Source organism: Ovis canadensis, chromosome 2 (assembly GCF_042477335.2).
Source record: "Ovis canadensis isolate MfBH-ARS-UI-01 breed Bighorn chromosome 2, ARS-UI_OviCan_v2, whole genome shotgun sequence".
Lineage (NCBI taxonomy): Eukaryota > Metazoa > Chordata > Mammalia > Artiodactyla > Bovidae > Ovis > Ovis canadensis.
Window position 1 is genome coordinate 4,376,904 of NC_091246.1, and position 15,831 is coordinate 4,392,734.

At 47.0% G+C, this 15,831-nt stretch overlaps 1 protein-coding gene across 3 annotated transcripts in view; it reads left to right on the top strand.

Annotated features, from left to right (window-relative positions):
- BRINP1 (BMP/retinoic acid inducible neural specific 1) overlaps positions 1 to 15,831 on the top strand; it is a 198,638-nt gene that overhangs the window by 150,489 nt on the left and 32,318 nt on the right. For all 3 annotated transcript variants that reach the window (XM_069573829.1, XM_069573831.1, XM_069573830.1), the window contains 2 exons: positions 10,436 to 10,672; positions 15,423 to 15,645. In XM_069573829.1, the coding sequence (XP_069429930.1) occupies positions 10,436 to 10,672; positions 15,423 to 15,645 (460 nt within the window). The remainder of the gene's footprint in view (positions 1 to 10,435; positions 10,673 to 15,422; positions 15,646 to 15,831) is intronic.

Genomic DNA, 15,831 nt, shown 5'->3' on the forward strand with positions numbered 1-15,831 from the left:
AGTTAAAATAACTTCAGGTCTCAAGCTATGATGTCAGGAAAGATAGCACAGGCCCTGCTCATGGAGAAGAGCTCTAGAGAGGTGAGATGTACTAAGCTCAGAACAGAGACCCACAATCTTCTCTCAAGCACATTTTCTCTAAACTCACCTTTGTTCAAAACTAGTTCCTGGGTACCCCCTTCATGCGCCATATGACGAGGAGGTGGGATGAATGACAAACTGTCCCTTGCATTCAAGGAGGCGCTCACAGACCAGGAGGAAGATGAACATAAGTGTGCAGACTTGCCGAAGTACCTGCTCTATTAGAGTCTGAGATGCATGCAAGGCTTTTGGTGTCTACAGAGGGGCCCCTCAGATCGCCAAAGGCTTCCAGGGAAAGCAGTGGAAAACAGGGTGAGCACAGAAAATAACGTCACTTGGAATAGCTGTCGTGTATTAATGCTATGGGGTCTCTCTGGGGGCTCAGCTGGTTGAGAATCCGCCTGCAGTGCGGGAGACCTGGGCTCCATCCCTGGATTGGGAAGATCCCCTGGAGAAGGGAAAGGCTCCCCACTCCAGTATTCCGGCCTGGAGAATTCCATGGACTGTACAGTCCATGGGGTCACAAAGAGTCAGACACGACTGAGCGACTTTCATTCACTCACTCACATTAATGCAATGAGCTTCACATGGGTTACACAATGGATTTTGTTTTCTAATTCATTGAGATAAAATTTACATCCAGAAAAATTTACCACGTGAACAGTTCTGTGAATATGACAAACATATCCAATCATGTAATCAAGATGCCACCACAATCAAGGTATAAAATTATTCATTTAACTTTCACACCAACCCTACACATGAACTTTAATGAGAAAACTGAGAATCGGAGAAGGGAAGCCTCTTTATCTTAACTTCCCAAGGTCACACAGTTAATAAGAGCTAGAGCTAAAATTTGAGCAGAGAGAACTTGCATTCTGGGAGCAGAGCTGGTGGTGGTGCAGGATGTCGCAAAAAAGAGAGAGAGAGATGGGGGATAAAAGAATCTGCAGACATCAGCTGATCCAGGGATCAGGTGATGGAGTCTGCGAAGTGTAGTTTGCGTTTCATCATGAATTCTGTGAAGAAGCTCAGATTTAAATTGACTCAACCTCTTCTTCAGTTTCAAGGGTATCTTCATGGTGCAATTTTATGAAACTGAATTTTAAAAGTATGTTGGAGAAAAAAAAAAAGGTATGTCGGCCTGCTTATCATTGATGATTTCATAGTTTAGACCATACTCTCTTTTTCCAAGTTAAAATTGTCATTTAGAAGTCTCCCTGCCCCCAATCACTTCTGTCAGTTTAAATTCTCCTCTGATTGCCTCTCCCACTGAAAAGTAAGTTCTGAGAGAGCACAGATTTTGCTTCTAACCTTTTCTCCAAGACCTAAAAGAGGGCCTGGCACATAACATATGCCTAATCGATATTCCAATGAGTCAACTCTTCACATGAGGTGGCCAAAGTACTGGAGTTTCAGCTTTAGCTTCATTCCTTCCAAAGAACACCCAGGGCTGATCTCCTTTAGGATGGACTGGTTGGATCTCCTTGCAGTCCAAGGGACTCTCAAGAGTCTTCTCCCACACCACAGTTCAAAAGCATCAGTTCTTCGGCACTCAGCTTTCTTCACAGTCCGACTCTCACATCCATATACGACCACTGGAAAAACCATAGCCTTGACTAGATGGACCTTTGTTGGCAAAGTAATGTCTCTGCTTTTGAATATGCTATCTAGGTTTTGAATATGCTATCTAGGTTTTGAATATGCTATGCTATCTAACTTTTCTTCCAAGGAGTAAGCGTCTCTTAATTTCATGGCTGCAGTCACCACTCTGGTGCTGGGAGAGATTGGGGGCAGGAGGAAAAGGGGACAACAGAGAATGAGATGGCTGGATGGGATCACCAACTTGATGGACGTGAGCTTGAGTGAACTCCGGGAGATGGTGATGGACAGGGAGGCCTGGCGTGCTGCGATTCATGGGGTCACAAAGAGTGGGACACGACTGAGCGACTGAACTGAACTGAGTCGATCTTTGCTTAATAATTGAAATAAGACCAGCACAGAACAGATTCATAGAATATCAAGGTTCAAAAAATCACAATGATCAACTAGTACGGGGCTGGCAGACGTCTTCTGTAAAGAGCCAGGTGGCAAATATTCTAGGCTTTGTGGGTCACACGCAGTCTCTAATGCAACTTATCCTGCTCCTCTGTTGTGATGTTAAAGCAGCTGTAAATGATACTTCAGTCTGTGTGGTTGTGTTCCAATAAAGTGAATTTGTGAAAATAGGCTCATGGCCCCAGTTTGCCGATTCCTGTATCTGTCAGTATATGCTAAGTTATGTTGTGCTAACAAACAATCCTTGAATCCCAGTGGTTGGCAAATGTGAGTATTCATTTCTTACTGATTCTGCATCGTAGTCACAAGTCAGGTGTGATTCTGCTTCACAGAATGAAGGCCCCTGTATGGAGAGCAGTGGTGGCCTCTAGATGGAACCTGGCTGCTGTGGTGGTGATGGGCCGAGAGAAACTGAGGGGCCCATATGCTGGTTCTTGTAGCGTCACTTTGGAAGTCGCACATATCACTTATACATTTCATTAGCCAAAACATGCCATGGGAACCTATCTGAGTTCAGAGGGTGAATGTGAAAGTCGCTCAGTTGTGTCCTACTCTTTGGGACCCCATGAACTGTAGCCAGGCAGTCTCCTCTGTCCGTGGAATTCTCCAGGCAAGAATACTGGAGTGGGTTGCCATTCCCTTCTCCAGGGGATCTTCCCAACCCCAGGATCAAACCTGGGTCTCCTGCTTTGTGGGCAGACTCCTTACAATCTGAGCCACTCAGAGGTGGGTGTGTATAATTTTTTCCAAAGGAGGACACTCCAGGGAGGGGCTCTGAATATGCATGAATGGGTTTTGGGAGCATCTCTACAATGTCAGCTTTCAGATTCTGCTTCTGTCTTTCCAGTGACGAGAAGCCCTTTATCTACTAAGGCAAGCTGTTTCATCCCTCAAAAATTCTGACAGTTAAAAAAGGTTTTCATTTTATTGTGCGAAATTTTGCTTATCTGTATTTTTCCTCCAAGGGTTCCAAGTCTCCTCCTTAAGATCCTGCAGGATAGATAAGGATACCTGAGAAAACAAAAGGGCGCTCCATCCAGAAGGGGGAGCGAGACCCGCCCACTGTCCCCCCAGGTAGCTGCCTTTCCTCATTTCCCAGAGCACAGATGACCGGTCATGGAGACAAGGCTGAACTTCTGAATGAGATCATAGCCTTTTCGCCCTTTCTGCACAGTTTCACCCGGTGAATTATCGTCTTATTTCCATTCCACTCCAATGAGCTGTCAGCGATGGATACTGTAATTCACAGCAATAGAAACACAAACAGATGGGTAATTGACCTGCATGCCTTCATTACACTGGGGTTCAGAATGGCTGCCGAAGCCATAAAGTCCTTTATCTGCCAGTCTGAAATCCCTGGGCTTTCACAGGAAGGGGGTCAAGCTGACTTTTTGCAAAAGGTAGAGTCCTTGTTGTTGTTCTCCTCACCTCGTGCTTTTCAGAAATGGACAGAATTTGACAAGCAGAACTTAGCAGGTACAAGACAACAGCTGGGACTCCTATAGGGCTCTGAGATATCTACAGGGGGCCACATTCTGATGCAAGAACAAGATAGAAAAATATTTAATCTCAACCTAAATAGAACCTGTATTTTTCCCTCTCTTAGCCCTGTAAGAGAACATGCATTTAATATTTAATGAAATAGGTCAGAAAAGAGCAAATTCATCAAACATATTACTATATTAGGCAATTAGGATATAGAATAAAATACAACAAAGCTGAGGAAAAAACAGGAAGCCGTAAAGCCCTTGCCTTGAACAAAACTTAGAGGGACCCAAGGTATGCCCACACTGACCCATCTCTGCTCAAAGTGTGCCCTCTCCATGGAGCACTGTGGTTGCCCTTCCTTATCTGTTAAGACCAGGCTTGTGTTTCAGGACTCTGCCCACATCACAAAATCACCTGTGACTACTGTGTCCAGGCTTATTTTCCTTCATCTCTGTAACAGGTGCCTGACTTATTTGATATTTGAAATATATCTATTAAACACTGCTTAACCAGACATCATGCTGCTCTCTCTGTTTGAGTCATCAGCTACAGCGTTTGTCTCTTGGATTCTGAGCTTTCGTTTTGAATATCCAGGTAGCCCCTCTGTGTCTTTAGAAAGGAAGAAAGTCTCCTCGAGCAGTTCTTCAGGTACTTCTCATTGAAGGAAGGAGAAAGAGGCTCAGAGTTCCTGTCAACAAAAGAGAATCAGAGATGAAGGTGGGCCGAAAATCTCCAGATCTCAGGAGCACCTCAGTTTTTGTTGATAGGGTCCTCTATTCCAGACGTGAAATGTTCCCCAGCTCACTGAGCACTGCCCCTGATCTAGGTGCCGGCTTTACACAGCAGTGTTGACAACCGAAGATCTCCAGGGATCCAGTGGAATGTTACCCTGAACGGACTGTTACTCTAGCGCCCTGACAGTGGTTGAAATGCAGCAGTGCAGAGGGCCTTCTCTTTTTCTGAATCTCAGATTGACTCCCAGCCGGTGATGACAAGGATCCTTGACCACTGTTGTTGTAGGGAGTGCTGTTCCTCGAATAAGCTGACAGATCTCTGCCCCGTGTCATTCTTCCCTTCCAAGTTCTGGTCTCTTCTGAGGCATCAGAGTCATTGCTTTCTTCTCTAAAGAATTTGGGAAAATCGGACGACTGAAAAAAAGAGGAACCTTAATCAGATAGAAAGGCGATGGCTAAACCAGTTCTTAGTTGGAAGGAGTGACATTGCCTAACGCCTTTGCACATGGTGTTCCCACTTTCTAGACCACTCTTCCTGTGGATCTCCCATCCCTTGACCCCTGTTAATCCACTGGGTCTCAGCCTAAATGCCACTTCTCTGGGAGAGTGCCTCTGACTACCCCTGCTTGATGCTGGGCTAGGTATTCTTCCCGTGCATTCTCCAAGCACCCCTGTGCTTCTGGTAGAGCCCTGGGCTCATTGCATCCAAGCAGCGTGTTTACAGGTCTGCCTCCCTCCTAAAATGTGAGGTTACTGAGGGCAAGAAAGGTTTGCCTTATTTGCGCTGGTATCCACAGCACAGTGCCTACCACACAGTAGGGCTTAAGCAATATGTGCGCAAAGAAGAGAGGAGAAATGGAGAGAAGGGCAGATGGCAGGGAGAGGGGAGGAAGGAAGGAAGGGAAGAAGGAAGGAAGGATCATTGAAGTGCAAACAAGGAATTGTAATAATAAAGACCTACAATAAATACTATAGTGCTATTAAGACAAAATGCCCACTTGGCATTTTCCTACTAGCCCAAATGGGGCTATATAAGAAGGATTTCTCCAAGAAGGGCTCAAGTTTGGTCCAGATAATGGGCTATGTTCCAGTAGGGTGCAAATGGGAGAATCTAACATTTACTGAGCACTTGATTCTATGAATCAGTGTCTTGGTCTGCTCAGGGTGCCATGACAAAATACCGTAGATTGGGTGGTCTGAACAAGAGACACTATCTCCTGCCATTCTAGAGGCTGGAAAGTCTAAGGTCAAGGTGCCAGCAGACTCAGTGTCTGGTGAAGAAACATTCTTGGCTCTTAGCTGCTTTCTCACTATGTGCTCACAGATGGAAGGAGGGGAAGAGCAGGGAGAGAGAGAGAAAGAGAGAGTAACTTCCTGTCTCTGCCTCGTCCTATAAGAGCAAAGACTCTTGAGAGTCCCTTGTACCACATGGAGATCCAACCAGTCCATCCTAAAGGAAATCAGTTCTGAACATTCACTGGAAGGTCTGATGCTGAAGGTAAAGCTCCAGTACTTTGGCCACCTGGTGCAAAAAGCTGATTCAGTGGAAAAGACCCCGATGCTGGGAAAGACGAGGGTGGGAGGAAAAGGGGACGACAGAGGATGAGATGGTTGGATGGCATCACCGACTCATGGACATGAGTTTGACGAAGCTTGGGGAGATAGTGAAGGACAGGGAAACCTGGCGTCCCGCAGTCCATGGGCTCACAAAGAGTTGGACATGATTTAGCAACTGAATAAAAACAACAAACCCCATCATGGAAGCCCCACCTTCCTGACCTTATCTAAACCTAGCCTCGGGTGTCAGGGTTTCAACACAGGAAATCTGGGGTCAGAGGACATAGTCGGTCCTTGACAGTCAGATGCTGCTGGAGCGCCGTTTATGCCTTGCCTCCCCTCACTCACTCTTCACAGTAGCCCTGGAAGGTGTTTATTGGGAATTTAACTTCACAAGCAAGAAAACTGAACTTCATGGAGGCCAAGACATTCCCAGAGACTGCTCTGTGCACCCCAGGGACCCCAAGGCAGGCATTTGTCTCCATTTGCATCCCTTCCCACTGGAGGCACAGAAGGACCCGCTAGTGTTTCAGAACCCAGCCGGAATTCCCAGAGTCCTGAGTCTTTCTCTATGGTGTGGAGCTCTGGACATGTCCTCAACTCTAACAGCCTCCGAGTTCTCAGGTGCAACTCTCTTTCCAAGTGAAATGAGAAAGAGGACAGTTCTTCAACAAATGAATATCTGAAACCTCCCCGGGGCTTGGCCTTAACTTAAGCTCAGAGGGACTGTCATGGACAGACAGGCCTCTGTCCCCCAGAAACCCACTGTCTCATGGGGGAGAAGGAAAGGAAATGAAGACAAAAGAATACAATAATTTCATTCAGCAGCTAATTCTGTGAAGAAAATAGAAGAGGCATCTTAGCGTGGGTGGCCTGGGCACAATCGGATGGCAGGACACAGGAGCCAGGCCGAGATGTGGGAGAGGAATATTCTGGGCACAGAGAAGGGCAGAGACGGTGGAAAGAGCAAGCTCGGCGCCAAGGAGGGGCTGCGAAAGGGCGGGGCGCCCGATGCATCCTGAAAAACAGAGCAGAGAAGGGGAAGGAGGCGGCCAAGGAGTCAGAGACGTCTAGTGTGACGGAGGGAAGACAGGGCACGCCAGCGCACAAAGACTGCACGCACAAGATAGTTCATACGCTGAGGCAAGAGCGCTGAAGGTGAGGTGGGAGGCGGGGCTGAGGACGGCGGGGCAGAAATCGGAAAAGGGCCTGCAGATGCCGCGAGGGTTCCCACGTCGGCATTGCCCGCTCCCTGCAACAGCTGAGTGTTCCATTTTAAAGAATAACAAGATTTTTTTTTTTTGTAAGTATAATGAGATTGGGGGGGAACAGATTCCATATGTTTAGCGTGGGTGAGTTGGTGTGCAAATGGAACTTTCAACTCTTGCCTTCCTGGGTTTTGTGAGGCCAGATTTATACGCTTGGCATTAAGGGTGGCCTTTTTTTCTCTCTCATTTTCTCAGTTTTCCTGTTCGTGTGTGTCTTTGGGAATTGAGGGGACAGGAGGTACCACCCCAGCCGGCAGCTGTATATCTTTCACACGGCGGATCCCCAGGCCAAATCCCCCTCCACGTTATTTACAGCTCCCATTGAAGCAGGCAGGACTCCGGCGCCCATGCAGGAGGCGCCCAGCAATGGGCCTCTTTGTTGGACATAGGTCACAGGGAGACGACTCCGGTGGTGACTGCTATGTGAACCTCCGCTGCTGGAGAAATGGTTATGTAACTTTAAATAGTAATGACATTTTGCAGAAAAGTGCTTTTTAATTGCTGTGTCTTCATTATTCTCTTTTCAAATTTGCCCAGGAGATTCCGCCTCGTAGTCAGCTTGGCAGGTTCTGGGTTTCCATTTTTAAAGAGCAGCCAGTTTTGTGTTTCAGCTGCTCCCAGAAACCCCCCAGCCCCAAACTTCATCTGTTTTCCATTGCATTAAATGGGGTAGGTAAGACTGCCTTTTGTATCCTTGCCAGACAGAAAAATGATTTGACGCAATTTTCGAAAAATGCTCTCCCCCAGTTCCTTTTGGGCCAGCACCAAGAATAGAATATTTTATCCCCTGCAAAAGAGAGAAAGAAAATGATGAGCAAGCTAGAAAAATAGGACTGAGAGTATAGTCTATAGAGTTTCTTTAAGCAACAGAAACTTAACCCCAGTCCATAGACTCACATGCCTATAGGGGATTGGGATCAGCTAAAAATAAATTTTGCTTTGGAAGCAAAAAATGGTGATACGGATAAAATGACTCAATAGTGCCTACTCTGAAAGAACTGGAGACTTGGTCTAGGACTTTACTGCTGATTCGGTTCGCTCTGCCTTTCCGTGTTTCCATCTTACGCCTCCGTACAGGAGCCCTTGTGAGCAGTGGCTCAAACTCGTTTGGACCCTTTGCTCGTGGGATGGAGCTCCCCTAGCCTTGCGGTGGACCGTCACCCCGGCTGCCCAGCCCCGCCTGTTAGAACACCTTCTGTGCGTATTGACAAAGGGTCTGCCATTCCAAATAGCCCTCCCGTCAGTGCTGGTTCAACAGCACAGAATTCTAAACCCCACTTCTTGTAGAAGCTCTCCAGATATCTCCACACTACGTTCTGGGTGTCTTTCCTTCTCATTAAATACAGCTATAGTGTTCTTTCATCTCTCCTAAGGTTTCTGTGGTCACTTTAAAAAACTTTAATCTGAGGAATGACAGCATCACCATCATCAAGAATGAGAATAAAGCACACTTGTTGTTTGCTATGTATCAGAGACTGTTCTAGACAATTCTCAAGAATTATGTCACTTAGCTCTCTCGGTCACCCTCAGTGGAGGTACTGAAAGTGTCTCCATTTTAGAGAAGAGAAAGTGGAGCCTTTGTCAGGTTGGCTAGCTAACCTGAGAGGACTGAGGCAGTCAGGACTCTAGCAATGCCCAGCTCTTTACTGTGCTGCGGTTTCTGCCAGAAGGCATGCTGGAGACACCATCTTCTTTTTCACAAGGCCCCTCTGAAAATAGTCCTTTTTTAGCTGCCGTATGATGATAGGTTGAAATGACGGGTTTCACGTTTTTAAAACAATTTATAAGCAAGAGAAAGTGAAGTCGAGAGTGAGAGAAATATCGAGTCTATTCGGCAGATCCCTGATGAGTAGGGTTAGGCGTGTCCCTGAAGCATGAATGAGGAGAGCATTTCAATCCGAAGAGCACAGTGGGTAGTAAAACCACTGCCCCAATACGCATCAGTGGCAAAACCCTTCAGCAGCTCCAAATGAGGGGGAGAGAAATGTCCCAGGTGAAAGTGCCTGAATGACTTAATTTAGCCCAGAGTTGTCCTTTTTTGAGGGGCCACCAAAAGATGGCCTGCTCTTTTGACATTTCATGGGTACGAGAGTACTGCTCATGCCCAGATAAACCCTTCTCCCTTCATTGGTCCTCGGGATCAAGACTCTGCTTAGTCAGGTACTTCATAGAAAAAAGACCATGCAGTGTGATCAGGAGAACTCCTCTTATAACCATGAATGGCCCATGTCCTCTCAGTGCGCTTTGCCTTCTTCATTTGTAAGCAAAGGAGAGAAAATGAATTGGACACCAGTCTCCCCTGATCCCATTGCGTGTATGTGTGAATGATACAGTGGTCCTATTAAATTATGTAACTCTGTTTATGTCATTCTTACCTGGGGAAACTACCAAAGTATCCCATTATTCACAGGATAAAGTCCAAACTTCTCAGCACACGATAAAGACCTTTGATCTCTGGCATCTGCCCTTTTCTGAAACCTGCTCTCCTCCAGCACTGCCTGCCCACCCATCCGAGTTCATGTCCCTCCCAGCAGCTCCCAGACATGTGAAATGTTAGTTCTCGCTACCCCTCTCTTTAGAATATGCTTCGTAGCTCTTTTTACATGAGTCACTTTTCAACCAGCCCACGTATCATTTCCTCCACAAAGGTTTCCCTGCTATTTGAGCAATGCTAATGCTGCCTCAGCTGTCCAGCTGCCTCGTACGGCCAGCTCTACCCTGGGTCCATAAAGCTGTGTTGTGATGAGGGGTGTTGTCTGTGCCTGGTGATTATATTGTAAACTCCCCAAGGGCAAAGATCGTGTCTTTTTTTAAATCTCTTATAGACCTAGCTCTTAGCTCAGGACTTGTGCTTCATGAACAAGGTTCATAAATATTAGAAGGAAGGAACAGGAAAGAAATGAAGGAAACAAGGAAAAATAAACAGTGAGCTTGTGCTTTCAATAAGGGCTTTCTCCAACAATGGAAAAGGTATATTAATGGGTCTGGCTCTGGCTTCAGTGCTAATATCGTGCAGTAGCGTATGGAGAGAGCAGAGGTGGCCAGGATCACACTCAGAAGTTTAAGGCGAAGCGAGGGAACTGGAGGCTTCGCCAGCACCGCCCTGCGTAGATCTGGGCAGGCCCAGAGCTGGTCTGATCCCAGCTCACAAGGGGAAAGCTAGCAGCTTCAGATTCCTGCGTGCGAAACTCTTAATGGAACGCCTCCTCTATAACCTTCCATCTCCTGCCTCTCGCTGCTCTCCTCCAGGTCTTCAGATCATCTTCCCTCAGTATCTGCAGGAGAAGTTCGTCCAGTCAGCCCTGAGCTACATCATGTGTAACGGCGAGGGGGAGTACGTGTGTCAGAACAGCCAGTGCCGATGCCAGTGTGCCGAGGAGTTCCCGCAGTGCAATTGCCCCATCACCGACATCCAGATCGTGGAGCATACACTGGCCAGCATGGCCAAGTCGTGGGCCGACGCCTACAAGGACCTGGAGGACTCAGGTAGGGAGCCTCGCGGGACTGTTGCACAGAGGCCCACGCGCCTGGGATCTGACGGGCATCAGGATGGCCAAGGGGAACTCGCTCAGCGACCGCCCTCCCCGCCAGCCTTTCACTCGGGAGGGTCCAGAGCCATTCGAGTAGCTGTCAAAGGAGAGGCACTCAATAAATCTCCACCGAGTGGAATAATGAATAACATAATCAAGTTTGTGGTCCTGTGATATATTGCTTCTGTGGTACCCAGACGACAGACAGAATAATGCCTCGGAGCACAGAGGAAGCCTCTGGAGAGAGGAGTCAGAGCTAGTTGTATTGATTCTGAGTCTGTGTGTCTCTGTGTGTGTGTATGTGTCTCTCAAAATAAATGAACACACACATATGTGCAAATATGAGTATGTATATAGGTACATATATGTGTAGATGTTGATGTAGATAGCCAAAGAATTCAGCCTGTCATAGCTGGAAGTCACTTTTCAGGTAATTTGGCCATTTCCTGCTCTTTGTGGTTGAGAGAAATGCATTTCAGGGGAGGACAGTCACCCAGGCCATAACGTAGGTGAGGTGCAAAGTTGGATTTCTGCCTCATGGAGCTTCTAGTTCATGGGGCATCCAGGCATTGATCATCTCACTATGCAGGTAATGGTGACATGTTAATCATTCGTGTATGTGGACTGAGGAGCTCCTGTGAGCAGGTCACGTGCTGTTGGAGGGTGGTGTGGTCAGGGAGTCAGGAGAGGCCCCTTCCAGGGAGAGCGTCAGCATCTGAGTGTGCGCAGAGCTCAGAGGGTGAGTGCAGGTCGGCCAGCGGGAGGCACCCAGGGGTGACATGGCTGCGATGTGGGATAGGAGGACGGTACAGACCGTGAGAATGAGATGCACAGAGACGCCAGTGCCAGGACGTTTAGGAGGAAAACTTGGCAGGGGCTGATGGGAGTCTGGCTCCGAGAGCTGGAGGAAGGGTCCTCAGGTGAGCGCCAAGGACTTTTAGGCTTCTCGTTAAGCAGTCTGATGGACGTGGGTACCTTTCACAGAGCTAGAATACCCCGGAAGGTTTAGAAAGAAGACTGTGTACTGAGTTTTGGACGTGAAAAACTTGGGAACCCTTGAGACTTCCAATAGAGATGCCAAGTGGATATCTGGCATTTAATATGTTCTCAGAGATGTGTTAAATAAATGGACATATGTATAGAGCATTTCTATTTTTAACACAACTTTATATTCCTTAAATCTGTTATAAACTGCGCTGAAGTATGTAGTGATATTACCGTGTTCTAGAGGAGGGAGGGTGCCAAGCGCCAGTGTCTCCCCAGGGCCAGAGAGTCAGTAAGTGACAGCATTGGAAATGGAACCCCTGATTCCAAATCCAGTGCTCACAGCAGCTTCTGTAACTGATTAATTCTACTTTTCCCACCCAACCACCCGACCAGGCCTCAGTTCACTCATCTGATAAATGAGAGGACATGTTTTTGTTTTAATATTTGGATTTATTTAAATCTTTTTCCAAGAAACCCTTTGATCAAATAAAATCATACCTTGAAGCCACTGTGTACCACAGATAAAAGCTGAGCCGTAGAGCGCTGGGTTTGAAAACCACTGGTTTCCATGAACTCTGAGCCCTGCTCCAGCTCTGGGAGCGTAGAAAGCATCTGTCCTTATGGGGTCACCCAGTGGAGCTGTGATGTACCCATTTGTCCATTTAAAATCCCGGGAATCTCTGAAAGAGGAGGGCTTCATGAAGGAAATATGTTATGAAGAGTATTTGGCCTCAAAAAAAAAAATAAAAGAAGCATTTGATAAAATGCTTTTGCAAAGAGATTCTACTGATTGCTAAACAGCAGAGGTGGGTGTCGGCTGTGTGCACATGTAGCAGGGATGCCTAGCATAGGACCCTTTCTCCCAGGGAAGAGAAGCCGCGTAGTGGGGGTGGGCGGGTAGGCGGGGGGAGGAAATGCAGAAAGCGGAGACGCTGCAGACACAGTCTGTCTCCACAAAAGCACATTTTCCCCCAGATATCCTGCACTTACCCATTTTGAAATGTTTGTGCCTATGAAGACAAACCCATCCATCTGCACGTATATATGGCTTGTACCTGTGTATTTTCCTCCTTTCCTTTGCAACCCATAACCTTAGTGACTCAGGACCAGGTCATTTGGAGGGATTAATACCTGGTCAAAGGTCAAAGCCATTGATTCCTTCATGGCTGGAGTGTTAGTGGTCAAATAGGACCTAGTTTATACACGTAAACAGGGGTCTGTGCCTCCTTTGGGCTTCCCTGCTGGCTCAGTGGTACAGAATCATCCTGCCCATGCAGGAGACTCAGGTTCGATCCCTGGGTCAGGAGAATTGCCTGGAAGAGGAAATGGCTACCCATTCCAGCACACTTGCCTGGAAAATGCCACGGACAGAGAAGCCTAGAGGGATCTAGTCCCTGGGGTCGACCTAATGACTAAATAGCAACGCCTCCTTGATTGGGAGTTTTAGTCAAGAAATTAAATCATTTTCACTAAAAAAAAAATATTTTTAGTGAAGTATAGTTGATTTACAACGTTGCATTAATTTCAGGTATACAAAGTGAATCAGTTATGCCTGTACATATGTCCTCTCTTTTTCAGACTCTTTTCCCATATAGGCCATTAGCAGGGCTCTCTGTGCCGTTTGTATTTAGCAGGGTCTTCTTAGCTGCCCATTTTATAAACAGCTGTGTGGCTATGTGAGTCCCAGTCTCCCAGTTTACTGCCACGCCTCTTCTCCCCTAGTGACCAGAAGCTTGTTTAGATGTTCCTATCTGACCCAAATTCTGGTTCGTTGAAAGGACTGCTATCCCCAAGGTCAACAGAGCCCTTTACAAAGTAAGCTGCATTGAGGGGAGAGCTGGACTGGTCAAAGCACCAAAGTCATCAGGGCCAGTCCCCTGTCTCCAGCCGGCTCGCTGAATACATTTATCAGTGCAGTCATCCTTCCCGTCTTACACAACCGTCCACTCAGCACTTTCTGGATTTTGAGAACGAGGCAGATGCTGTCCTATGTCACTCTCTGAAGATTTGGATTAGATGCTGTTATTGACAGATGGGAAAACTGAGGCGTTGAATAGCAATTGTATAACAATCATGGTTATGCAGCCGTCAGTTTAAGAATCAGCTTGAACTCCTGCATGTCTGACTGTCTGTAATGAGGTGCTGAGGTCTTCTAGGAGTCACAGACTCCTGGTTTTAGAACCTTAATATAAAATTTATTAAAAAGACCTGGTTTTGGCTCGCAATTCTCTGGTCCTGTTCATGTGTTGAGAGTAAGTAAATATGCTGAGTAAGAGTACATGATTTGCAGCCATCCAGGGTTCCGATTCTACCATTTACTGGCTGTGTGACCTTGGCAAGTTAATTAACTCCTCTGTGTCCCAGTTTCTGTAAAAGAAGGGCACTAAAGCGTCCATCTCATACGTTTGCTATAAAAATCAGTCATGTGTGTTAAGTGTTGAAGACTGAGCTTGGGGCTTACTGAAAGCTCTGAAGGCTTTTTTTTTAATGAATGCCTAATATACCTGAAATTTCCTTGTAGGTTGTGTTTTTTTTCTTTCTTTGACTATGTAGCAGGTGGGATCTTAGTAACCCTACCAGCAAGCGAACTCATGTCCCCTGTGTTAAAGCATGGAGTGCTAACCACTAGACCGCCAGGAAAGTCCTTTGTGTAGGGCTTATAACATAAAGTGAAAGTATTAAGGTTCAGATATAGATAGATATAATTGATAGATATTCTGACTAGTTAGGCTTTTTTCCTGCAAAATAGTTAACCCCTTAATTCATTAAGATTCCCAATACTGGGGGGTGGGTGAGGGTAAGTATTAGATCAGAAAACAACAGCTCATGTTTTAATCCTTCCTCTTGTTACCCCTGGACTATTCTGCCTTCAGAAAATCATTTTCCCACTGGAGGCTTCAGTGTTTCCAAATGTAGAACAAGAAATCTGACCCAGATCATTCCTAAGGCGGTGTCACCTGTGGCTCATGCTGACACGCTGAGCATCCCAAACTGAGGCAGGAGCCCAGGAGACCCAAGAGTGTGTCCCCATCTCTTAAGCTGGAGTTTCCCAAACTGCGACTTGAGGAGAGGCCGTCCACACATACAGCTTCCAGTGACAGCGGGACTCAGAGGGGCGGGAATCCGTGTCAGTTCCCCGTCCCAGATTACATCACAGAATGTTTCGGTTGCTGCTGATATCCTTCCACACTATCACTTGCTACTTCCCTAAATTTCAGATTGAGACCAGGCATGGGTTTCAGTCATCCAGCAGGCCACAGAGTTTGGCTGGAATTTGTTCATATCATTTTTATCCTATTTATTTTTACAGCCTATTTCTATAGCTCCCATCCTACCAAATGCATGTTATAGTGATTTCCTTTGTCAACTGGGTAAAAATGTGGTTTAATTACTTCAAAGAAAATATTAACTAAGATATAAGTACAAGTGATACGTGAATACTGTTAAAGCTGGCATTCAAATGATAGAAGTTCGGGCAGCCTTGTCTGAAGTAAGGATACGGGATGCAGCGAAGTACTGGTAAAAGACACATTGTTGAAAGTGCAGTGGCCTCTTCACTACCTGCCAGGAGCAGAGCAGGCTGGTGCCATGTTTAGAGTGCGCCAAGGAGTGGCTTTAGTGTGGACCTGTTTACTGGTGGGTAGGGCTGAGCATTTGAGGCAGCCTCCGATGGGGAACGTCACGCTCAGCCCGTCTCCTTGGCCTTTGTCTCTTGCTAGATGAATTTAAATCGTTCATGAAGCGTCTCCCTAGCAACCACTTCCTGACCATCGGGAGCATCCACCAGCACTGGGGCAACGACTGGGACCTGCAGAACCGCTACAAGCTCCTGCAGAGCGCCACGGAGGCCCAGAGGCAGAAGATCCGGCGCACCGCCCGCAAGCTCTTCGGCCTCAGTGTCCGCTGCCGCCACAACCCCAGCCACCAGCTGCCCAGAGAGAGGTGAGTGCTGGCCCACCCGCTGCCCCTGCAGGCTCAGACCTGGAACAGAGGCGGGCGCAGTGCAGAGGATGCTCTTGGAACACACGGCCTTGCAGGGTCCAGAACCGCGGTTTCTCAGGCTTCTCCCCACTGGCTCTGGAGGCCCTGGGTTTCTGACCTTTTCCGGAAAATGCCCTGAACGTTCAG